This window comes from Centruroides sculpturatus, unplaced genomic scaffold, assembly GCF_000671375.1.
Source record: "Centruroides sculpturatus isolate CEXI.00-Female unplaced genomic scaffold, Cexi_2.0 scaffold939, whole genome shotgun sequence".
In the NCBI taxonomy this organism is placed as follows: Eukaryota; Metazoa; Arthropoda; class Arachnida; order Scorpiones; family Buthidae; genus Centruroides; species Centruroides sculpturatus.
Window position 1 is genome coordinate 143236 of NW_019385275.1, and position 13368 is coordinate 156603.

General features: G+C 33.7%; 1 protein-coding gene across 3 annotated transcripts; it reads left to right on the forward strand.

Moving 5' to 3' along the window:
* The first annotated feature begins 961 nt into the window (after positions 1-961).
* On the forward strand, positions 962-6228 carry LOC111637053 (S-antigen protein-like). 3 transcript variants are annotated; one of them, XR_002758632.1, is made up of 5 exons: positions 963-1141; positions 1342-1656; positions 1699-1787; positions 4324-4359; positions 6154-6228. XR_002758632.1 is itself a non-coding variant. In XM_023382457.1 (2 exons), the coding sequence occupies exons 1-2, from the start codon at positions 1090-1092 to the stop codon at positions 1758-1760; spliced, it is 471 nt and encodes a 156-aa protein (XP_023238225.1). In that variant the 5' UTR covers positions 962-1089; the 3' UTR covers positions 1761-2304. The 3 variants fall into 3 exon arrangements, 1 of the variants encoding a protein (XP_023238225.1); XR_002758631.1 differs by having other exon boundaries at positions 962-1141; positions 1342-1787; XM_023382457.1 differs by lacking the exons at positions 4324-4359; positions 6154-6228 and having other exon boundaries at positions 962-1141; positions 1342-2304.
* Positions 6229-13368: the final 7140 nt, after the last annotated feature.

Here is a 13368-nt window from a genome sequence, read left to right on the forward strand (position 1 = left end):
CGGAAAGTTCGAGGCGGTTAACCGAGATAATTAAAATCAGAATAAAGAGGAAAGGATAACAAATTTAAAACAAATTCTACACAAATAATCATATATAATTTAATTCAAAGAACAAAACAACTGAATCTTACTCGAAATAGTATTCTTTATCGAGAGATCTTGATCCACAAATAAGTCTATTTTGTATACCAGTTCTTTTTCGATCCAAAAAAATATTACTAATTAAAATCTTCGACAAAATCTTTTAGCTAAATAAAGCGAGCCGTACAAAACAAAATTTGTAAACACGTGAATAGGGACAGTGTGTAAACACGTGGATATCGTTCGCCATCTTGAATACTGAACGCATGCGCCGAAATGTAAGCGGATTGCCGCTTGTGTGGTTGTGCTGCCGCGCGGCGAAGATGCGTTTGTGTCACCGCTTTTCCTTGCCGCGCCGCATGTGTGCATCCGGCTTTAGTCTCAAACCTCTGGCCTCCTAGCCACTTTTCCTGTTCAGGAAATAGGTGTGAAGACGCCCGGAACTATACGCTGGATGTTTAAAGATGGTGAAGACTACCATCCAGTTTAAAATTTTTTAATGCGTGAAGACTTCCATCTCTTTCTTGAATTGAAAACGTGGCTAGCAGGGCAGAGGTTTGAGACTAGTGAACTAATGACGATCTTCAAAACAACGTTGTTAAGGCCATCTCAATTTACTGGCGGTAACATTCTACGACAAGGGGATGGAAAAGCTCGTCCACAGCCTCAATCTTCACGGTGATTATGTCGAAATTAACCATAAGTATACCTAACTTTCGGTAATAAATTGATTTTATTATTTACACTTGTCTTTGTTTTATGGATCATCGGAACTTGAAAAAATCGCCCTCGTAGTATTCAGTTATTCCCACGGACAGCTTAACAAATAAATTCTCTCATTGGTTAAATCTATGGATGAATTTGTTTACAGAATGAAATAATTTAATTGCGAAGCTCCAATAAATGGGATTTTCGTAGATAAAACAAATAGAGGAACGTGGATTTATAAAATTCTGAAGCGTATAAATATTTCAATAGGTGAAGGATCAGAAGCTATCTTCGTTCAATATGAAGAAATTCGTACTTTGTCTGTGTTTGATTCTATTGATTGATGTCTTGAGTAAGTACTTTATCTTGCACTTATTTTACAATAATTTTTTTACTGTATTTGGATTATAAACATATTGATTAAACTGAAAAAATTTAATTAATTTTTTAAATAGGATTTTATATTACTGTTTATAAAATGAGGATTTTGATGTTATAACTGATTTTCTACAACATATAAAATTATGCTTAAGGCTAATATAATTATTTCAGTTACCGAAGGAAAAAATAGTGGTAGACCTCCCGGCGGTGGAGGTGGACCTCCCGGCGGTGAAGGTGGACCTCCCGGGGCTGAAGGTGGACTTCCCAGCGGTAAAGGTAGACCTCCCGGCGGTAGAGGTGGACCGCCTGGCGGTAAAGGTAGACCTCCCGGCGGTAGAGGTGGACCTCCCGGCGGTGAAGATGGACCTCCCGGGGCTGAAGATGGACCTCCCAGCGGTAAAGGTGGACCTCCCGAAGGTAAAGGTAAACCTCCCGGCGGTAGAGGTGGACCTCCTGGCGGTAAAGGTAGACCTCCCGGCGGTAGAGGTGGACCTCCCGGCGCTGAAGGAGGACCTCCCGGCGGTAAAGGTGGACCTCGCGATGGTAAAGGTGAACCTCCCGGAGGTGAAGGTGGACCTATCCACGATTGATCTTTCTGAGGTAGAGGTGGACTTGGGGTGAGTTTTTTATACCTCCTCGTAAACCCAGCGGAAGTGAAATCCGTTTAAAAATTCACGCTGAACGCTTTCTTATATTCCGGCTGGAGTGCGCACCGTTGCACAGCAAAACGGCCACTCGTAGTAGTAGTTTACGGTAAAAGGCAACACGGCGTTGGGCAGTTTTGTTATGGGATTCATTATGTGTTTTATGAATAAAAAGTTGTGAAAGTTATTTGTGAATTTGGTTGTGAAAGCGCAAGTTAAGTGCACACTAGGGTTTCTCCAACGGGATCCCGGCTGTTTTTTTAACTCGGGAATTTCTTCTCATCCTGGGATATCCCGCAAATTTATTAAAACTTCACTGTTTTCATAGCATACAAATAACACCTTATCCTTGCCGAGAAAGTATTTATTTCATAAAAACAAACGTTTTCAGCCTGATTCACAGGCCATCATCAGGTTGTGAACGAAATTAGAACTAAAGTATTCCAAAATAGAATATAAATTCAAAAAAATTAAATAATTAACGGAATAACATAAAATAAAATAAATTAAAACAAAACAAAAATTAATCATGTGAAAAATAATAAAATAACATTGTTTACTAACAATATCTCTAATAAAATTAAATTATTAATTTAATTAGTTGGAGTTCTTAGTAAATTTTTTAATAATCAATATGCAGCTATTTGTGACAAGTCTCTGAAAATTCTTTACTTGTCAGAACCTGTAATATCTGGAATAATTGTGCTTATGCTGTTTTAATTTTTAACCATGTCCAGTATCTTCAATAACTGCGTAACGCCAGGTTGTACAAATTGAGCAAGGATACAAACGAGTACGAATTATGGAAGTATGAAGTTTTTCTTCATAAACCTGATTATTAAAGCCAAACGAACTGCCGAATTATCGGGCGATAATCTTGAAGTTCGCTATTAAAACAGTCGAAATAGACAAATCAAGAATACTAGACGGCAAAAGAAGTAGTGTAACGCATCCCGAAAATGAACTAGAAATCCTCCAGGATACAAGTGAAAAAAACATAACATCTGTCTTCTCTTAAATATATTAGACGATTCCACCCGCATCAATTGAATCGAAAAAAGGCATTTTCGGTAGCGGGACTTTTCTTTAGTAAAATAAAAATCAAATTGAGTGTTATTGACTATCTTTGCTTTTTAAAATCTTAATACAAAGTATTATTGTAAATTTTTTTAATATGTTTTATTTAAAACCAAAAATTACCTTCTAAGTTAAAAGTTTGATCTAAGTTCATTTTTTTCTTTAAATTTTCAACTCAATTCAAAGGCATTTTTATTGTAAGCAGTTTCCAACAACTTTTAATAATAAATTTTTTCTATTTCTGAAAATGTCTACGTAATTCAAAGGTAATTTTTAATACATCTTTTACACAGCATTATTAATATTATTATTTTGGACGTTGTGAGATGCGTTGAATTACTTAAGAATGAAAAATAATTATATCATTCGATTTTTAAAGATTTATTTTGTATCTTAAAAATAATTAATTATATCCCGGGAAACAATTCACTTTTTCTCGGAATCCCGGGACCAGGAAATCGGAAACCCTAGTGCACACGGTATGTAAGTGTCTTCTCGAATTTTTTCGAGGCTACTTTGAATGTTCTGTCGATAAGATAATCCATTTTAAGGTTAAATTTTTACAATTAAGACTCATCTTTTCTGTCTAAAAACGTATATTTTAAAATCGTAGATTCTTCTACCACGATATTATCGATAGTACAGGCGCCGTTATCTTTCTTTCTTTCTGTTTGTTAGTTTAGTTAAGTTACGGCAACCCAACACTTAGGCGATCTGCCTAAGGAAATGCCTTCCGGGAGGTCTTTTTAAGGGTAACTAGCCCATATTCAGGCGTTACAGACGTGGAGACAACCCGAAAAACTCCACATGGCCAGCCCGTCCTGGCGAGGCGCGAACCCACAACCAAACTCCCAGTACTTAGGGAACGGAACCACTCAGAGATTGGTGATCCCTTTCTTTCTCCGTCGTTCCTAAATGGCCACAAAAAATAGCGCATTCCCGTAGTAGCCAAGTCGCAGATCGACTGCCATCAACAAATTCACCTTTTGTTGCTTGTAATGTCAAAAATGGTATAGTAACGAGTTTTGGTACTAATTTATTCTCACGGAAATGCCTTCTGAATTTCCTGAAATGTTTCAATACCAAATTAGGTTAAACTTGGACTGCTAAATATCTCTCTAGACAGCGTTGAATATGGTATTTCAATTACGATCTCTCAATAAATTTTTAATACGTTTATAAAATGGAGCAAACAATCGAAATTTTATTAAAAAATAAGAATAGCGAATGTACTACGATCCTTAATTACTTATCATTAGTTACGTATTAAATGTTATATTTTCTATATAAAATTTAAATTTACTGGGATAAGAAAAAAAATTTTGATTTATTTAATTTTCAATTCTTTTTATAATTGGAGATATTTTAATATTAGTTTAAATAATTCAATGTGAAACGATTTTTGTAATGAATTATCATTTTTTTATTACAGTAAGGAAGAGAAGAATAAAATATTGAAGCAGAAAACGTATGCATCTTTTACTTCCTATCTTTAATTAAGTTTATTTTCATTATTTATAATATAAATATGTTAATATTCGCAAATTTCTTCTATTATTGCATGTTTAAATATCCATAGAAAATTCATGTACCGTAATTCCAGTCAGCAAGTAATTTGCTAACTTGAATTCAGCAGAATTTCATTATGGTTTCGCTTTTCAACTGAATGGTCGTCTTTACTTAACAAAATGGCCAACAAAAGACAATAATCTATATCGAAAGTTGTGACAGATCGTCGAAGTATCCTCACTCATTTTATACAACTTTATGTTGTTCCAGGGCACAACTAACTCATAATAGCTCGTGTTTAATTCTGTGAAACGACAAAGATACGAACTACTGACTATTTCCGGTTACAATAATTATAAAATATTTTGTAATTATTGTACATCTAATGTTTATTGTAATGTTGACGATAGTTATCATAGTTTTTGTTTTCTTGTTGTTGTTGTAGATTGCTATAATTATATACAGAGTGCCTGTACATTAGAGCACTTGGGGGACGTATTCTCCTTTGTCATGCTGTTGCTTTTTTTCTTAATCTCCAACGAACTCTAAGGTTTCATTTTGTTTTAAAATTAGTTACTCATTTTTATCACGGAAAACGTTCACTGATGAGCAAATTAAAATTAAAATATTTGTTAATGACTGAAACTTTGTTCTTGCGGGGTCGTGATTGTTCGGTCGAGTACCGAGGTATCACTGTATCTGATTAATGTGATTTTGATATAAGTGGTTACGTGGTAGCACCGTGGAATTAATTAACTGCGTTAATCAAAGGATATATATATATATATACGTACTGTACAATGCCTTTTCTTACAGCTTGTACCCCGTTTTTTATAGTTTGCGGGGCGCCACTGAATGTACGTAATCCAATTGAAAACGGCCAGTAAGAGTTAATTAAATTCGCTGGGAGTATAATAAGCCTGGTTCATTAGTTCTAGTTAATTATGTTTTTTGTAAAACTTCTTTACATTGTTTAACTTAAATCGAAGGTAAAAAACTGCTATTGATCAAACAGCTTAAACTAAGAGGTAATACAGATACAAAGATTTGTTAATACAGAGGTTGCGGCCGAAGTTTTCATTTCTCAAACGTGAACACCGAACGTCGAGCGCCACTATCTTGTAAGCGGCACTCACGTTTGACGTTTACGTTTGAGAGACGAAAACTTCGGCCGCAACCTCTCTAATGTCGTGTCAGTTCTAAAACTTTATTTGTACTCATTTTCATGAAATTAGTCTTACAAATATTACTCTTAACTATCGACTACAGACAGCCATTTTATTAAGCAAAGTCATCCAGTTGTTAAACTAAATTTATCGCTAGAAAAGCAAGCAAAACAATTAGTAACCGGAAACACTCACTAATTAGAAAAGTCAGCAACGACGACATCATTTTCATAAGCAACTGTTTAACTGAAAGGTTTGTTTAGCATCGTCTACTAACAAGTAAACCTTTTAATTTGCTTACCACAGCTGTTCGCGAACTGGAAGCACTCATCTGATATAAGAAAATAGTGATTCGCTTCACAATATCTTCAAAAAAAAAAAAAATTGAGATTTTTGTTAAGAGCCTCATAATATTTAAATTAGTTATTTATATATATACATATATTTTTTTTTCGGGAATAGAAAACATTATAAATTTCTATTTACAACACTTTCCGATTTATAGATTATATTTATAAGTCTTCAGTTTTAATATGCACTAAAAAGAAACTACTAAAATATTTAATCAATATTTTTATGTATTTCAGATGAAGCAAAATACGGCGTGGTAGATTCTTAATTTTCTCCTTATTTTGATGATCAATAAAAACGAAAATTAAAACTAATCAGTATAATGTTTCTGTCGATTAAACTGNTAGCATCGTTCTCCTGTCTGATGACCTTTTAGAAAGGTCAGAAGTTACTAGAAAGAAAAGGTGAAGTATAAATTTCATGATTGATGTTGCGAAATGACGAATATTTATCATTTAGTCACACATTTAAGCAAAGATTCATCCGATTTTTCATAGCGAAGTGACTTATTTAAGTGACTAACGTGAACTTTTAAAATGAGATTCGAATAACAATTGCTATCTTTGTCTCCTCAAAAATGCATTTGTTAAAATTGTATTTTTTTAAAAATTTAGCAATGAGTTGCGTAATTTTTCTGGCAACAGTTAAAACTGTGTGTGGCGCCGTCTGTTACGATATTTTGCTTAAAAACTTTTTATATTATTAATTGCTATCTTTGTCTCCTCAAAAATGCATTTGTTCTAATAACTAGAAATAAAAAATTTAGCAATGAGTTGCGTAATTTTCCTGGCTGTTATGAGATTTTATTACAAAACTAAGTTTTACATTGTTAGTCGCAATAAATAAAATTGTGCGTGGTACTTTCAAAATTAAGCATTTTGCCATTTTCTATTAATTACTAGCAGATGAGCCCGGCGTTGCTGGAGCAAAAAATAACAACACCAAAGATTAAGATTAGAACTACGAAATAATCTAACAGTTATTTTGTACTTTTAACCCTTCTATTATATTACATTATAATATTTGATTTATATATAACCACAAAAATTGTCTTACGTAAGGGTTTATCACGTTTTAAAAATTTTTAAAATTGTGTATAGTAGAAAAAGAATTTTTACAATGTTAGATCGGTCACTCTGTGTGATAAATCCTTACGTAAGATAACCTTTGTAGTTAAATAAATCAAATACTAGACTATAACGAACATTAAAATGAAAACCATATAAAACATATCATATTTCAGCCTACCATTATCACGTTTATCGCGGTACTTGAATGGTACGAAATGGTTCAATTTTATTGATCAAGTAGACACAAATTGAAACTATGTATTAAATTTTTTCAGATGTCATATTTTTTCCTAATATCAACTCTAAGAAACTACCATTCACAGGTTAACATTAAACAGTAATCCGCCAACCAATCAGATTTCGCTGAAAACGGACCAAATATTTAAACTCGGCACCCTCGAAAATCACTTAAAACACATTTTATGCTCTCCAGTAATCTTATATTACGTAATTTCTTATTCGAATGCCATCATATCGCTGGTCCGATAGAAAGAAGGAGTGTCGCGGAAAGATATAATACGACCAAAAGTAGTCGTTGTTAAGCATCCTCTCTTCCGGGAGGATGCTTAACAACAACTACTAAATACTAGTCTACTGTTAATATTTGAAAAGTAATTCGTTTTAGACAGGTTATGATAACCCCACACGTGATCGAAGATGCTAATCTTAATCATCTGATATCTTATTTAGATATTTTAATTATAGAAAAATTTGAAAAACTTGTAGACCTATAAATTCCAACTGTCGGTCCCTTCCTTAAACTGGAGAAAGGAGTTAGATAGATGAATGTCGAGACCAGATATGGAAAGAATAGGGCAGAAGGGCCAGCTTAACTATATACGAACTTTCCGTTTGGAACGAAAGTAACATTACCTTAATTAAAAATTTTTCCTCCGAATGGAATTAGCTAGATGACCGACACGAATCTATTGGTACAGGAAAAGTACAACGTACAGGACAAAACACTACCCCATGCAGACTAATGCTATGTGCTATCTGGCACTTGCACTTACTGACATGTTTTCTTTGTCTATTTTTGACGGGCAAATGCAACGGTTCTTCCATTTTCCACAATTATTAACACCTTAGTACTTCTTAGAAGGATTTTAACTTCAATATTCTGGTTCATAACACCACAAATATCAAAATGTAGTTTTCGTTGTAAATATTTTCACAAGTGGAAACCAAAGCTTTCACAAACAAATGATAACTACGAGAACATGGTCACAATGCCTGGCCGCAATTCTTAATCATATTTTGAAATCATTTAATTCAAAATAACTCAAGTTAGTAGTGGCTTGCTCCTGTACATCACACTTTTTCGTTAACAATAGAGTCGTGCCAATCATCTGTTAACTGCTTTGAATTGAAAAAAAAAAAAACGTGACTTTCGGTTTAAATCGGAAGATCATATATAGTTAATTGGGGCCTCCCGTCCCTAAAGTTTCTACACATCTGGTCTCGGATTTCATATAACTCCGTTCTCGAGGTTAAGACATACGGACGGACGACAGTGGGAGTTTATGGGTCTACAATTACAAAATTTGCAAATAAATGTAGCATTCCTCCGAAAGCAAAATTGTCGCGTTATAAGTAAAATAAAATTCTTAGCCGTCAGGAAACAAAATATCATGGCACGAGAGATACGAGCGAAAGTTTCAAAGTCGGATCAACACTTGCAGAACAAGTCGAACGGCGGTGTCAAATTGATTAAGCGATCAAATTAAGAATTTAGGGGAGAGATCCTTTAAAAAGTCAGAAATTCAAGGAGAAAGAATGGTCGTTTCCCCCTAGTCCAGTCTGTGGGGAGAGAGATCCTTTAAAAAGTCAGAAATTCAAGGAGAAAGAACGGTTCGGACGTTCTCTCGTCCCTTGATCTCTTTTGAGGTTGACATTTAGTTCCACAAATAACAGCTAGATGAAAGCACGTTAACCACGAATAAAGAGACTCCCCGTGCCCCATGGCCCCATCTTGCCCCACTTTCCCCTACAGACCTCCCTGGGTTCTTTAACAGCCCGAATTCGATGTCAGAGCGGTAGACTGAAGTCTTAATCACTCAAACATCCGGCCGTCACCTTGTTATGACACTTTCACATAAATTGTCTTTAGTTGGCCGGCAGTATCACATAATATATTATTTCGGTGAGAGAGAAATTGATATTCGATGTACACCATTTCGTTCACGACGCGTTTTAGGAACTTAAGTGTGACATATATTGAGGACGTTCTGTATTTAATAATAACGGATGAAATTTGATCCAATAATCTAGTGTCTTATATCAGGAGTCACGGTAGTGACCCTGACGGCTACTAAAAAAGTCACTAACTGACAACATATACAGGAATTAGAGTTTCCGAATTTCGGGGGTCGATTTTTTCTCCACCAAACACCTATGGTAATTTAGAATATCTCATCTCGTTCAAAGGAAAATTATTTTCTTAGTGTGCAAAATTTCAAGATTTTGTATAAAGCGGTTGTTGTTGCAATATAAGCATTCGTAAAGTGCAAAAATCTGTAAAAAAAAGCGGCATTTTCTTCTCGTTTTTCTTCATCCGGCACTGCAGACGCTAGTACAGAGAGAAACCACTGGGTCCAGAAAGTTCAAATTTTAAACTTAAGCATTTCTCGTTATCAGTGAGGTCCGAGTCAAAATTCACGGGGGTTTCCCATGGAGCTAATTCAGTTTGACTGCTTCATTTTATGTTTATAAAATGCATTTTATTCAAAATGATACAAAAGCTCAAATTTATGCCAATTAAAATTTTTTATAACGATTTTACTAAATGGCGTTCAGTAATTTAAAATATGTTTTGATATAAACATAGATTTAGTTACATCATTGTTTATAACGGAAATTTCCTCTACAGCGATTTTGCTGAATTGTACGATAATAGGCCTACAGTAACATAAGTGAACTATCTATATTCATGCCGTCCTTATCCCGAACAGTTTGTAGATATCTATTCTTTCCGAATGTTCTATCACACGGCGTGATAGTTACATAACACAAGGTCCTCTGTTCTATCTATAAGGAGAAAGAATTCTATGCTCACTACATCGGGCTAAGGAGTGAGGAAATTGTAGGGTTTTAGAAGAACCCTACAATTTCCTCACTACTTAGAAATGAAAAGAACGCCATCGAGAGAAAATAGTGCCTCGGCTGAAACAACTTGAAAGGTTAGAAATGTACAAAGCCTTCGAGAAAAGGACGGTAGTTAACTTCGAGGAGACAAACTCTATTTCGTCAGGCTGGAGAACGTATAAAAAGTTATAAGTGAAGGTTTCTTCTTCCAATTGTCAGACTAGTAATATTTATCACGTCTTTCTTAATTATGGATAATTAACAGAGACCGAGATTAAAACAGTTCTCTTTATTTCGCCTATTTAAGAATGCATTTCGGATCGGTCCCTATTCGCGCTCACGGCTTTAGTGTCTCCAACATAACGAACAAAAGGTTAGTTGGTCTTAATATACTTTTGTTATTCACAATGATGGATATAGTGCTCAATTTGTACTCATCTTAATGGTGTAGTTTCTACAGTCTCTTGCACTTACTTGCATATTTTCTTTGTTTATTTTTGATGGGAAAATGCCATTTCCCACAATTATTAACTCCTTATTACCTCTCAGAAGGATTTTATCTTCGATATTCCGGTTCATAACACGACAAAGATCAAAATGTAGTTTTTATCGTAAATATTTTCACAAATGGAAACCAAAACAAACAAACGATAACTAAGACCAATTGTTTATTATGACATGGTCACAATGCCGGGCCGCAATTCTTAATCATATTTTGAAATCATTTAATTCAAAATACAGTACCTCAAATTAGTAGTGGCTTGCCCCTGTACATCATACTTTTCCGTTAACAATAGAGTCGTGCCGGTCATCTGTTAACTGCTTTCGCGGGGACGTTTTGAATTGAAAAAAAAAAAAAAAAAAAAACGTAACTTTCGGTTTGAATCGGAAGATCACATATAGTTAATTGGGGCCTCCCGTCCCTAAAGTTTCCACATTTGGTCTCAGACAACGGACAGACGACAGTGGAAATTTATAGGTCTATAATTTTTTGAAATTGTAGCCCCGTGAAATCGAACGGATTGGAATGTTGGAATGTCAATCGGAAAAATCCAGCTTTGACTCTGACTCTCGTAAATATGACAAAATTTGAAAATAAATATAGCATTTCTTTGAAAACAAAACTCTTGTGTTGCAACGTAACAGTTTTGTTTTCAAAGGAATGCTATATTTATTTCCAAATGGATTCATAATTGTAAAAGAAAAGACAAATTCAATCCTTATTCTTGTCATGTTCGCTCTGATCATTTCACAGATTGATTTTGAGAGAAATTTAAAAGCCGAGTTATTAGGTTTATTGGCAAAACCTAAACTAAAGAAAACTTTACTACCGACAGTAAATTTAGGAAATATAGAAAATGAAAATATTAATCGATCAAATCAAAGAAAAAATCGTTTATTAAAAATAAATAGAAAAAAACTGACAGGAAACCTTTTAGATGTAGGGGAGACCGGGNATTCAATTCAGTTTTAGCTGGAATAACGAAACAAAACATAAATTTAAAAAAAATTCAATTAGAAAGTTAATGTGATTTAATAAAAATGCTTTATATAGTTAATCAAATAATCAAAATTTGTCTTTTATTTTAATACCATCGATGATTTACCTATTTAATCATTTGAAATTAACTCAGAATTCAATTTTAAAGCTTTATAAATGACAATATTTTCTTTCTATAGTTTAAAAACGTCATGGATCAGATCATTGCACATTTCGTCTAATAGAAGTAAAGTACAAAAATTCAAATCCACGGCTCTTAATTTACTAAAAAAATTGTGAAAATTTAGCATTCTTATCGATTTCTATTATATATATATATATACATCTCATATTTGAAGATTTATGTTAGAAATTTACGTTTAGTCATTCTGACAATTGTTTGAGAACGGTAAACTTAAGTCGTCAGAAAATCTCATTATCACAAAGATATCTTTCCATTTTATTAGAATTCATTTCTTAACAGGGATTTCTTCGTCAGGAAAAAAAATTACATCTGGAAAAACTTATACTTCTTTTCTACTCTAGTCTTACGAAAACCACATTGTATTTTATTACTAAATCCACGTTGTACTTCTCTAACGTAATAAAAGGATTAAGATGATTGATTTTTTTAACACTTGCGTTCGTTAACAGATCTATAAACAGCCATAAATTCCAGCACAGATTCTTTAATAACCAACGTTTGACTTATTCAAATTACTTCAAATATCAATTTTCATTTATAAAAGAAAGGAAGGGGGATGAAATTTCTGCAATTATATTAATATAATAATTGATTAGTTACTTTCTAAATTGATTACGTTTTCATAAAATTATTGTAAAATAATTAAATTTATATTTTAATTCAAATTCATTATAGATTTTTTCATAAATATTTTGCTTTTACAAACAAAATATGCTGAGCTCAATGAGGAAAATAGGAAATAATTCTTATAAATTCATATGTATATCTATTGCATTATGATTTAATCATTTTTATATCACAGCTGATATCATCGTCATTATAAAAAAATGCGATAATAAGTTATAGCAAACATTTTTAGACTGTTTTACTTCCTAATTATCTACCTTGACATGAACTTGACATATATATTAACAAAGAATATATGTAAATACAATGTCAAGTAGAAGTTAGGAGACAGTCTCTTAAAGTAGCAAGTTGATAAGACAAAAACAAACTATCTTCAATGCAGAATAATCAGATTAAAGTTATAATTTATTATTAATATACTGTAACTCATTAAATCTGTAAATTCCTACCTCCGCAATTACCTCTGTATTGTGTTGGCTCTGTCATCTGTACATCTGTATCTGTTAACTCCTCTCCGTGGCAATGCCATGTCACGGGTACAGTTTAATGTATTTGTATATTTCTTCTTCCTCGTACTGTACATCTGTCCTCGCGCATTTCTGCTCCATGGTGTTAACACCACGATCTCTGTACTGCTGTTGGCAACACCAATCTTATGCTTGTATTTATATTTTCATGGTATGTAACATTCTACAGTGTATTGCATCTGTACGGTAATCCATGTATCCCCATCTCATATATCCTCTGTATATAATCCTTGTATCATCCGGTAACCTGTGTAACCTCTACTGCCCATTTCTACTTCCTGCTGTAGCTCATGGCCTCCCTCCTCCATCTTCTAACTTTTCTTCCCACCTTCATCCTCTTTGGCCTCTGCCACCAATCACTTTCCCTTCTGCCTAAGACCTTCTCACTTCATTTCATCCCCTTAGAGGAAATACCTTTGAGTAACGCCTCCTATATACTTTCCATAATAATAATGATA